This window comes from Peromyscus leucopus, chromosome 12, assembly GCF_004664715.2.
Source record: "Peromyscus leucopus breed LL Stock chromosome 12, UCI_PerLeu_2.1, whole genome shotgun sequence".
NCBI lineage: Eukaryota > Metazoa > Chordata > Mammalia > Rodentia > Cricetidae > Peromyscus > Peromyscus leucopus.
Genome location: NC_051073.1, coordinates 4,819,012 through 4,831,318, shown reverse-complemented (window position 1 = coordinate 4,831,318; position 12,307 = coordinate 4,819,012). Strand labels below are relative to the sequence as shown.

General features: G+C 51.2%; 1 protein-coding gene across 4 annotated transcripts in view; it reads left to right on the top strand.

The window, feature by feature from the left end:
* Dop1b (DOP1 leucine zipper like protein B) overlaps positions 1 to 12,307 on the top strand; it is a 107,363-nt gene that overhangs the window by 62,772 nt on the left and 32,284 nt on the right. For 3 of the 4 annotated variants that reach the window (XR_005092496.1, XR_005092497.1, XM_037209630.1), the window contains exons 23-28: positions 671 to 793; positions 1,146 to 1,280; positions 5,808 to 5,863; positions 6,844 to 6,879; positions 7,383 to 7,487; positions 7,589 to 7,655. Coding sequence is in view for 2 of the 4 variants with exons in the window: in XM_037209630.1 (XP_037065525.1) it covers positions 671 to 793; positions 1,146 to 1,280; positions 5,808 to 5,863; positions 6,844 to 6,879; positions 7,383 to 7,487; positions 7,589 to 7,655 (522 nt within the window). In the remaining 2 variants the exon portion in view is untranslated. The remainder of the gene's footprint in view (positions 1 to 670; positions 794 to 1,145; positions 1,281 to 5,807; positions 5,864 to 6,843; positions 6,880 to 7,382; positions 7,488 to 7,588; positions 7,656 to 12,307) is intronic. The other variant, XM_028879981.1, reaches the window with a different exon arrangement.

Genomic DNA, 12,307 nt, shown 5'->3' with positions numbered 1-12,307 from the left:
AACAGCAGCTTCAGGAAGTGGGAGAAGCCAGAGGCAGAGCATATGATAGCTAGAGCCAGGTTACAGCTTGATCCTGAATGGCTTAACTGGCACAATTTGGTGGATGCTGTATACTTTCAGAACGTGAATATTAACGTTTCTAGTGAATCTAGGCTCTCTTCCAGCTGCTGGAGATAAACCTAGGCTGTGGGGTTTCCGTGTGAGAGGAACGCACCTCAGTGGGGGAGCATTTTCCAAGCATGCTCCAGACCCTGGATTGCATTTCCAGTGCTGCAGAGGAATGCACACAAACAGGCACATCCATAGGTGTACACACACACACACACACACACACACACACACACACACACACACACACACGACCAGGTTTAGTTATCCCTCGGGAATATTTACCGTCTCAAGACCTGCCAGCACCCCACCTGGCTGCGTCTCTCCTTCCTGGCCACTCTGCTTCCCTCTGCAGGGGTGTCGGTCTGGTCTCCTAGCCAGCTCTTGCAAGGGTCTCTGCCCCGTCCTCTGTCCCAGCCCCCTCAGCGGTGAAACACACCGCTGGAATTCCGAGTCAGGTCTCACCTTCAATGGCAGCTAGGTGGGCACCAGGCGAGGGCCCGGTCCGGCTCTGTGAAGATCTTTCTATTTGCGACTAATTTCCTGCTTTTCCGTTCACCAGATCCTAAGACAGAAAATTTTAGACTTGCTGAACCCCTTGGCGGCCCATCTCGGGGTTCAGCTGATGGCCGCAGTGGCTACAGTGTGGAGCAGAAAGCAAGCTCGACGCCACAGCAAGACAAAGGTAGATGGAAGCGGAGGGGTGGCCGGGTGGTAGAGGAGAGAACTCATGTCCACAGATTGTCCTCCAGCCTCTTCCCGATCACTGTAGCGTGTGTTCCTACACCTGTGCGCTCACACGACAAATGACACGAGGTGAAAAAGACACAGGCTGTGGAGGACAGCCAGCATCAGCCTCGGCCTCCGCACACACACTCACACATGTGTGCGTGGATTCGCACATGTACACGCTCCATACACACTACGGGGGAAGCAAACTCCTTTGTCCAGCGACAGCCGCTGTGGAAGACTGTGTGTGTGCATTTCATGGTTATTTTCTCCGACGAGCTTTCACGGAATCCCTCTCTTCCGGGCAGATCGTCCCCGCGGCCAGCGCATCCCAGCACACCCTTGTCGACCTGGTTTGTGCTCTCAGCACCCTGCAGACAGACTCGGTGCTGCAGCTGGTGAAGGAGGTGGTGAAGAGGCCACTGCAGATCAAAGGGGATGAGGTGAGCCGCCGGGAGCACACCCAGGGGAGCACACCCTGGAGCATGCCCCGGGAAATCTCCAGGGGTTCCGGAGTCCTTCCTGTGCTGCTTCCTATAAGCTGTGGCCCAGAGGCAACCACGGGATTCTCGGGATGTAGTGAGGGGCTGTCACTGTGTTTGGAGAAGGCCTCCAGGGTCCCAGTGTTGTTTAGAGACAGGAGTTAGCTTGCCTGCCTGTGCCACACACACACGGCCACACACACAACACACACACACACACACACACACACACACACACACACGGCCACACACACACACACACACACACACGGCCACACACACACACACACACACACACACACACACACACACACACACACACACACACGCCACACACACACACACACACACACACACACACACACACACACACACACACACACACACACGGCACACACACACACACACCACACACACACACGGCCACACACACACACACACACACACACACACGGCCACACACACGGCCACACACACACGGCCACACACACACAACACACACACACACACACACACACCACACACACACACACACACACACACACACACACGGCCACACGCACAGCCACACACACACACACACACACACACACACACGGCACACACACACACACACACACACACGCACACGGCCACACCACGGCCACACACACACACACACACACACACGGACACACACACACACACACACGCACGGCCACACACACACACACACACACACACACGCACGCCACACACACACACACACACACACGCACGGCCACACACACACACACACTCACGCACACACACACACGGCCTGGTGCTCAGTTCTTGGCACCTTCTGTGTACTTGGTGGAACAGTTTTTAGAAAGAGGAAATGGCACCTGCCCTCGGGAGCCCCACAGCCTGAGAGGTGTGGAGAGGAAACAAAGCAGGCTGTGGGGGTGCGGGCACCTGCGACTCGGCAGCCACCGTGGCAGGGGAGGTGCCGGGCTTCGGTCCCCGTGTGCAGTGGTGAGGAAAGGAGAGACTAGGTGAGGTCAGGGGCGTGGGCTCAGGGCGGGGGCCACAGTGGACCAGGCACAGGCTGGGTGGGGTCAGGCCATCTGGACTTGCTCTCCGGTGTTCGTGGAAGTCAGTTAGGCCTGACCCTCCCATAGCGCCTAAGAAATATAGGTCAGGCTTCCCCGCGTCCCACTTCGGAAGGACCACGTGTCCCTGAGAAAGACACTTCCGAGTTGTAGAAGGCACACTCGGGGACAGCGGGTGTGTTAATAGTCCTCAGCTCTGGTGAGGAAAAGCTCTAGGAAAGCCGGTAAGGAGCTGTGCACAGAGACCAGCCGGGGTGAACCAGACTCCTCTGGCAACCTTGAGCTTTCTCTGCGGCCATTGAGTGACGCAGCTTGGGCCAGTGTTGACTCAAGTGTCTTGTGTGACTGAGGGTGTTAGAGAAAACAGTCTTGATGACCATGGCTCTTACAGTACAAAGTCAATCCCTGGCCGAGGACAAGTTGAAGAGGACAGTCAGAAGACAGAGCTTATTCAGACAGTCGGGGAAGGAGGACACTGTATGAGCCACAGTGAAACAGAAGACTTCAGAGTCTGACAGTGAATCACCTCTGCCTGAGAGAGATACAAAAATAGTTGGAGCCGAATGTGAGTGACCCTGTGAGGAACACACATTTAAAGTATCCTGAAGGACATGTCTGCTGTGGAAAAGGTTACGTGAGTGTAGAGTTACAGGACGGAAGAGGGTCACGAAGCAGTGTGTTTACAGGCCCGCTCTGTGGTCTCCAGGAGGGCTGCAGCAAGCCGGGACCCCTGCGCCCCAGGGATCGGGTGTTGCCTCTGTGAAGTTGGCAGCTGTAAGGTTGGAGACTGAGGACAGCCAGTCCTAACGGAGCCCAAGGCCAGCAGATCTGATCCAGCCTGACAGAAGTGCCTATCGAAGGACCTAAAGATGGCCCGAGGTGGCTTGGGCTCTTTATCTGCAGCATTCTGGAGGTCCTTCTCAGACAGTGTCCATCTGAGGATGCTTGAAGAGATGAGAGCTTTGGTTCTCAGAGGTGGCAGGATGAACTGTGACGCTCTTGAGTTCTTCCGGCAAGTCTCTGCCTAACCATTTATGGAGTCCTTATGAAGACCTTTTCTAGTTATGCGCACTAGCCCCACACACATGAAGTGCACACACACCAACTGCAGGTGTTGTGTTTTAAAAATGGCGCTCGGCGGTCATGGCAGGTGGGAGCCAGAGAGAGGTGCACCATATAGACCGTACTCTTGTGGAGAGTTTTATTGGGGAGAAGGGAAAGAAGGGAGCTGAGGAGAGAAGAGGGAGAAAAAGAGAAGAGAAAAAGACAGGAAAGGGGAGAGAGAGGAGGTGCAGATGCGACCTCGTGGGAAGGGGGGGGTGGAGCCCACCTCTTAAAAGAGCCTTGGTGCATGCATAAATGGACTACGAAAACAGGACTCCATAGGATGATGTTCTCAGGACCCTGAGCTGGCCAAGGTACTACTTGCTTACTGGCAAGATTCCCAAGGAGCCAGGCAGGTAATGTCTAAATGCTAACAGCACGCACATGGATTGCACACATGAACTGGAAGCAAAGTAGACTGAATGTGTTGTTTCAGTTTGTCTAAATTCTAGGTTGAAAAATAACTGGAGGCCAGGCAGTGGTGGCGCACGCCTTTAATCCCAGCACTCGGGAGACAAAGCCAGGCAGATCTCTGTGAGTTCGAGGCCAGCCTGATCCACAGAGTAAGATCCAGGACAGGCACCAAAACTACATAGAGAAACCCTGTCTCAAAAAACCAAGAGAGAGAGAGAGAGAGAGAGAGAGAGAGAGAGAGAGAGAGAGAGAGAGAGAGAGAGATGGGGCTGGAGAGATGGCTCAGTGGTTAAGAGCAGTGGCTGCTCTTCCAGAGGTCCTAAGTTCAATTCCCAGCAACCACATGGTGGCTCACAACCATCTGTAGTTAGATCTGGTGCCTTCTTCTGGCCTGCCTGCATACATGCAGGTAGAATACTTGTATACATAATAAATAAATCTTTGGAAAAAAAAGACCAATTAGAATGCATGCTACGGGGTCCCTGTCAGGCTAGCTCCGCTGCCATGGATGCCCAGGGAGATGTCCTGGAGAGGCACACACGCTCACAGGGCACTGTCCTGGAGGCACCACCACGCCTGGAGGCACCCTCACACTGTCCTGAGAGGCACACACGTCACTGGAGTGGCCAGTGGGAGTCTCTTCGGGTTGTGTGTCTGCAAGTTACTTGAAAGTCTATAGAAAACTGTGACTTCTTGTTTGGAGAGTGTAGAAAAGAAACTAGGTTTTATCTGGCTGAAGTTGATGGTTCTCTGGTTATTTTAGTTCAATTTCCATAATTAGTTTTCTAAGAAAAAAGAGAAAAAGTGTTTTGGGACCATTTTTACATAATTCCAACTACTTGGGACTTAAAGAAGTCTGAGGTAGGCAGGGCAAGCTCTTACACTGAGGACCGGGCACTTCCCTGGTCTAGGGTCATTCTGTGTGTTTATGGTGGTCCATACCTCCCCCTTTCCTCCGCAGGGAAGTTGGGGCTGCACAGGCAATAGGCTTTCTGTATCATGATAATAGGTTTCTCCGCCGACACATTTCGGTTTCAAGCCGAAATGAAAAAGTAAAAGAACAGGTTTATTTGAGCAAAGCAACTCCTGGGTACGTACTCCAATCCCAGAGATCAGGGCCGGAGAAGTCACACTCCTGAACTAAAGCAGGCAGCTCATATACCCTGTAGGCCAGGGGGTGATGACGTGTCCTCCACAAGCTGGGTTTGTGCCCAAGTGTGGTCAAAAGCTGACCAGTTTAGGTGGGGACTTGGGCCGCTGGCAACTTCAGGGGAGGAGCTGCCGCAGCCGCCAAGAACGCGCGGCACTGGGATTTTGGTGCCTTTTCTTTGTTGGAGATTCTCTGAGAGGTTGGGGTTTGGAGAGAGAGGAGTGGATTTTCCGGATAGAGCAGGGGTGAGCTGGATGTTCCAGCGCAACAGCAGCACGGCTGTCTCGGTGTGTCCTCCTGTTTCACACGAGCGACTCTTGGGCTCAAAGCTCCGCTTTACTAGTGTGTTCTATTGGTCTCATGTCGCCTGACCACAAGACGGACAGCTTGAGGAAGCAGACACACATACCTGGCTGGTGGCTTCAGAAGGCTCCATCCATCGGGGTAGGGAAGGCATGGCAAAGCCGCTCAGCTCGTGGTAACAGGAGGAATGTGTGTGGAGACTGTTCGTGTCACAGCAGACCAGGAAAAGGGACAAGGGGGGCCTAGGCCAGGATGTGACTTTCAAAGTTTGTCGCCATCCCTCCCTCCCCCTGGCGAGTTCCCACAGACCCCTGAATAGCACTTCCATTTGGGGGACCGGTGACGTTCCAACCGCAGCAGCTGCAGACTTGCGAGACTTCTGTTGCGTTTCTTTGACGGCCGCCTTCCTAGCAGCCTGAGTGACCGCTGTCGTCTTCCTTTCAGAAATCGCCGCTGGTGGACATTCCTGTGCTGCAGTTCTGCTACGCTTTCATCCAGAGGTGGGCGGCTCCTCCAGCGCGCCCGTCCGCAGCAGGCGCCCCTGTGGGACCCCGAGGAGAGCCGCGTGGCTTGAGTTCAGGGAGCCCCTTAGTGGCCTCGCCCTTCCCAGGGCAAGGGTGTGGCCTCAGTAACTGTGCTGTTCTTTCTCTGAAGAGCTGAGCTGCCATCGTCAAAACCCATTTCTGCGCTTCAGCGAAGCTGCGCATGAGGCCTTTCGAGCTTTAAATGTTTAGGTTTACATGAGGCTGACTTTAGAGACCCACAGCTAGGAAAGGGTCAAGGCCTCTTTTAGAAAAAGGAGAAATGTTTTGTGTACTTATGTGTGCCTTATGTGGTTTATGCCGGGTGACTTCTGGTTTGGTTTACTCAGCTGAATCCCAGTCTGGACTGAAGCTGGTTGTGGGGTGGGGGTGGGGGGGTTCCCAGCATGCAAAGAGCACTTAGCTGGGCCTCTGTAGCTATGGCCCTGGTACTGCTTGGATAGGGCCATCTGTGCTAGGGTAATGAGGGGTGGAGGGGAAGCATACACCTCAGCCCGCCATGCCTCCTACCCCCCAAATTCCACAGCCTCCCAAAATGGCGCCACCATCTGGAACCCATGTGTTTGAAACATGTGAGCCTGTCGTTTGGGGTTGTGTTCTGGCTGGGGGGAGGGAGCGGGGGTTGGGGGTGGTTCACGGTAAATATTCTGACAACCCAGTGCAGTCCCTTGGTTCACACAGTTAACATCTCAGCTCCTCACAGTCTACATCTCAGAAAGGTAAACTGAGGACTGTAATCCCAGCAGTCACTGGGTTGACGATTAAATTCAAACTAGCTGTCAGTCTTCACTCGCGAGAGTCTTTGCAGTCCTCTGAGCTAGGCACGCCACTCCTTGGGATAGCCAGTGCTATTGTGACACCAGCTGACCTCAGTGGCTTCTGTGCTCTGAGAAGCCCAGCAGATTCAGGGTAGGTTTTTTGTCATCCTTCTGCTGCAGAGGAGGAGTCACCAAAGTGGAGCCACAGGTAGTGAGGTAGGTACCAGCGTGTGGAGGTGTGGCCTCCTGACTGCGAGCATCTGAGCTTTGGCAAACCCTGCAGTGCTGCAGTGCCTGGCTGTATCGTGGTGACATCATCACCCTCCTAGCTGCTGGAGAGCAGCCCTGGGCAGTGGTCACTATCACCTTCCTTTACGATGTATCCTTACCACCCATGATGCATGCTGCCCTCGGTGCTGGGCAAGCGCAGCCAGAGAGGAAAGCTGCCCGGCTGGTGGAGACTTTCATTCTACAGACAGTGAAACCCAGAGTACCCCACATGCCAGAAGCTTAATGCCAGGTTCCTAACTGCAGACGCTTGCCCCAGTGCTAAAACCAAGCTTGCACAGACTGTAAAAAACTAAAAACAGGCCAGCGTTGGGCCAGTCAGATCTGCTGTTCGCCCATCTGCTCTCCTGCATCTGAAATGTGCTTCTGAGGAAACCTGCTTCTATTTCCCACGCTCAGACTCTGCTTCCCTGGCTTTGCTTTCCCAATAGACTCTCGGTACCAGACCTGCAGGAGAACTTCCCCTCGCTCTTGGGTGTCCTGAAGGAGTCTGTGCAGCTGAACCTGGCCCCCCCTGGGTATTTTCTGCTTCTCAGGTAAGAGTGTCCCTCCACATGCAGGGGGGATACAGTGTTCACTATAGGAACACACTTGATTGCTGTAACAGTCTGACCTGAAGCTGGTTGTCTCCCAACAGCATGCTGAATGACTTTGTAACAAGAACACCCAACCTGGAAAGCAAGAAGGACCAAAAAGACCTCCAGGTGTGTATGTGGAAGTGTTTGAAAAGGTCGGCCATCCTGCAGTGCCACACGGTTTCAGGATGCCACTGTTGCAAAGAACCTGTACGCAGAGCCTCAGCCTAGCTTCTGAGTCCCTCCCATTAGTGAAGAGGTCAAGCGGGCTTGGCTGGGGTTTTCTCTGAAAGCGGAGTCATGTTGGAGCTGCCTGCTGGGGAGTCTGTGAGACGCCCTCCTGCTTGCCTGTACGCTGACGTCTGTGAAACATGGATGTTTCTCATCCCAGGATGCTTTCCTCAAAACCTTCTCTTTGCCCCAACATAAAAGCAATGTGGCCAGGCACTGGTGGCACACACCTTTAATTCCAGGAGAGGCAGGCAGATCTCTGTGAGTTCAAGGCCAGGCTGGTCTACAGAGTGAGTTCCAGGACTCTTACATAGAAAACCAAAATAAATAAATGAATGAATGGATGAATGAATGAATGAATGAATGAATAAATAAAATAGCTAGCAATTATGTGTTCATAAGAAAATTCAGAAATACTAGAAACAGTGAAACTTACCCAGATATGGTGGCTCCTGCCTGTGATCCCAGCACTTGAGGGTCAGAATGCTAAAATTGGGATGCTGAGGCAAGGGGATTGCTATGAGTTCCAGGAAATCCTATGGCTACTTAGTGAGACTCCACTTTAAAAAAACATCATGATATAGTTAAAACATCACTATTCTACAGTTATTAATATTGATTAAGTCTATGGCTATTTTTATTTTTTATCAAAGGCTTCAGTTTAAACACATAAGTGCAGTATTCCTCGACTCCAAAACCAAATGTTACAGGGAGCCCACCAGTTCACAGCCATCTGAAAAAGTCTTTATTCCAATCGGCCGGGACTACACTCAGGTATGCAGGACCAAAGCATGGCCCCGAGCATTTAGACCAAGGGACTGTCAAAGGGAAAACCACATCCTCGCATCTCGCTCTGCAGCTGCAGGGGAGGTTTGCACAAGCCTGCAGTTTACAGGAGTTAAGGTGAGTTAGCAGGGACATCTTGGCCTCAGGTCCTAGAACAGGGTTGGGTAATTTTCCACTGGATCCTCCATCGAGGAGATCAAATTCTAGTTAAACCCGAAATGATCTGAGTGAGAATCCAGGAACCTCTGCCCTGCACTGCCACACTTACACAGAAGACGCCGAAATCCAAGAATGCCCAGGTCCCTGTGTTAACTGAGAGTGTCTGCCAGAGCGCAGACGTAGCCTCCGGTGTTCTCGCTCCCTTCTCCCCCCCCCACTCCTTTGCTTTTTTTCTATTCTCCCTGGATCAAACCCAGACCTGTGCACATGGCAAGACCCAGAAAAGTGTTCTGCCACCAGGCTGCATCCCAGCCCTTGGTTTTCATCATCATCATCATCGTTATTATTATTATTATTATTATTATTATTATTATTATTATTAATCTCAGGGTAATGTGCAAAGTAATGGTTTCATCATGGCATCTTCATTGATCTGTGTCATTAGATTTCGTGCTGTTTGTTCCTCTTCCCCATGCTCCCTCCCCCTCCCGTCTGGTTCCTCACCTTCTTTTGTACTGAGTAAGTCCCATCATCCTCACTGTCTTCCACCTTCCGTAAGATCTCGTCCTCCTCTCTCACAATCCCATTTCTGGTTTCATCTCACACACACACACACACACACCACCACACACACACACAGTGTACATACATACGTATAGAAAACTCACAGTATTTGTTTTCTGGTTTATTTTGCTTAACATAATGACTTCCAGTTGCATCCCTCTTCCTGCAAATGTCGTCATTTCCTTTTTCCCTTGTGGCCGTGTAAAATCCCATTGTACACACGTCCGTGAAACTCCAGTGTACCACATTTTTCTTTGTCCATTTGTCTCTTTTTCTGTTTTGTTTTCTTTTGCCTTGTTTTTCGAGACAGGGTTTCTCCGTGTAGTCTTGGTGCCTGTGTTGGTTTTAAATGCGGCACCTTTGCTCTGTGAGGAAAGGTCGGAGGCAGGACAGAACCCAGTATCAGAGCGTTATTAGGAGGCAGGGAGGACGGAAGAGAGTGGCCAGGCTGTGGAAGACACATACGGAGCAGGGAGGAGAGAGCAGAAGAGAGGGGAAGAGTCAGGGTCCGGCTTTTTAGGGATTTCTCTGCACATGCACATGTGGGCTTACGGAGCTATATAACCACAGATTACGTGACCACACTGCACGCATTACGTAATCACACAGAGCACAGATGATCTAAGACGTAAGACCCCTTGCTTAGCTACTGAACTGCATGTGTATGCGGTCATGTAGCTGGAGGAGTGGCAGAATCCTAACAGTCTGTCCTGGATCTCTCTCTGGAGACCAGGCTGGCCTCGAACTCACAGAGATCCGCCTTCCTCTGCCTCCTGAGCGCTGGGATTAAAGGAGTGCGCCACCACCACCACCCAGCCCATTTGTCTCTTAATGGACATCTAATCCGGTTTTCCTTCCTCCTAGCCCCTGGTTTTTGAAAAATGGTCCTCTTGCCTCAGTGTTCATGCTTGGACTATAGGCCCGTGCCACCATGCCTAGGGCTGTTTCCCAGTCTGTTTTTGAGATGCTGAGGATTAACCAGAACTACAGAGCTATTGTTGGGTCCTGGAATTAACAGGGAGCAGACTATCAACTCTCCAGCCCCGGGGGATCTGGCACCCTTTTCTGGCCTCTGCCAGCATCCACCCACACAGAGCTGTGTACACATAAATAAAAAATTACTAGAAGTTAAGAACACACACATATTAAGTGTTCCTTGCAATTTAGCTTCTAGGTGACCGCAAACAGTACAGTTAAGAAAATACCTTTAGCCCGCTGTGCCAGAGATGCTTGAACGCCCTGGACCTCAGGAGGAGGATCTCAGGAGGAGGATCTCAGGAGGAGGATCTCAGGAGGTGGAGGCAGAGAATTGGGAGTTCATGGTTTTTCTTAGGGCAAGACCAGCCAGCCTGTTCTACCTGAGACCCTCTGGGGGGAGGTTAAAGCCAGCCTTAAAACAGACAGATGCTAAAATATAGTGATTCTCTTAAGATTTAATTTCTCTAAGGAGAGAAACAGTGAAGCCTACAAGAGCTTATCTTGCGTAAAAACTTTTGTTCTTTAATTTAAATCCGCTTGCTTTTGTGACTTTTATTAAGAGTGGGCCAGTTTTTCTCTTTTTCTAATTTATTCTTTGACAGCTTCACACATGTGTTTTGATCACATTCATTCCTCATCATTACCTTTCAGAAATTGTTGAGGTCCAGCCTCTTTAATTTCCTACCCAGGTGATAGTAAGCGGCGCTGGTTACCGCATGGAAGGGTCACGGTCACAACAGAACCCAGTGGTACTTTTGGAGCTTTATTAGGAGGGAAAGGTGGGGTGGGGGAGGAGAGCCAGGCCTGGTGGGGGAGGAGCAGAAAGCAGGGAGCATAGAGGGAACAGAAAAAGAGCAGAGAGAGAGGGCGGGGTCCGAGTCCAGCTTTTTAAGGTGGGGATTGCGTGACCACAAGGCAGGTACGTAGTCACCAGTGCCCACTGATGACATAAGATGAGAGCCGCAAGCTGCGCATGTACAGGATCCTAACATTCCAGACTTTTTGCTTATTATAAAAAGCAAGTGAATAGGGCTGGAGGTGAGGAATTTCCTATCCGAGTCAGGGCACCAAATGACAGTTATCAGCACTGGCTACTGTGTGGGAAGGTCACAGTCACGACAGAACCCAGTGGGACTTTTAGAGCTTTATTAGGAGGGAAAGGCGGGGAGGTGGGGGAAGAGCAGAGAGCCAGGCCTGGTGGGAGGGAAGTAGGGGAGGGAGCAGAGCAGGGAGCAGGGAGAGAACAGAGAGAGTGGGGGGTCCATGTCTGACTTTTTTAAGGTGCAGTTTGTGTTATCATGTAGTCACCAGCTGCACATGTACAGGATCCTAACACCAGGGGCTCAGAAGAGACGCTGCTAACGACGGCGGGGGTAATCTGTAGGAAAACGATCTAAGGACACGATGCTCTTTCGTCATCTACTTTATTCCTCTGAGGTTAAATTCTGTCTACACAGCTTCAATTCTGTTCTCATATTTATCTCTTCTCGGTCCCTTCTTCTCCTGTCTTCTCATAACTCTGACCCTTTTTCCATCTCCTTCCTCATCTTCATTCATATTCTTCTCCATCTTGGTTCTCCCCACCCCCACCCCTGTGGTCCCAGCAACCTGACTCTTTTTTTTTTGGTTTGGTTTTTCGAGACAGGGTTTCTCTGTGTAGTTTTGGTGCCTGTCCTGGAACTCACTCTGTAGACCAGGCTGGCCTCAAACTCACAGAGATCTGCCTGGCTCTGCCTCCCAAGTGCTGAGACTAAAGCCTGACTCTTAAAATACAAAGCAAAGCTTCCAAGCTCCTCACAAGAGCCAGAATAGCCAGCTTCATTTGCAACCCAAAAGGGGAGTGAATAGAGGAGGTAGTGTCACATTAGGCTTGGAAAAAGCCAGAAAGGGAATTTATACGCTCAAAATATGTTCTTATAAGTGGTTAGGTGAAACATTACAAGTCTATCATAAATGTGCTCAAACTACAGTCTTACAGGTGGTTAGGTAACAGATTCTATAAGTTACTAAAATAAAACTGCCTCTATTTTCCTATGCTGCCATGTACTGGCAGGGCAGGGTAA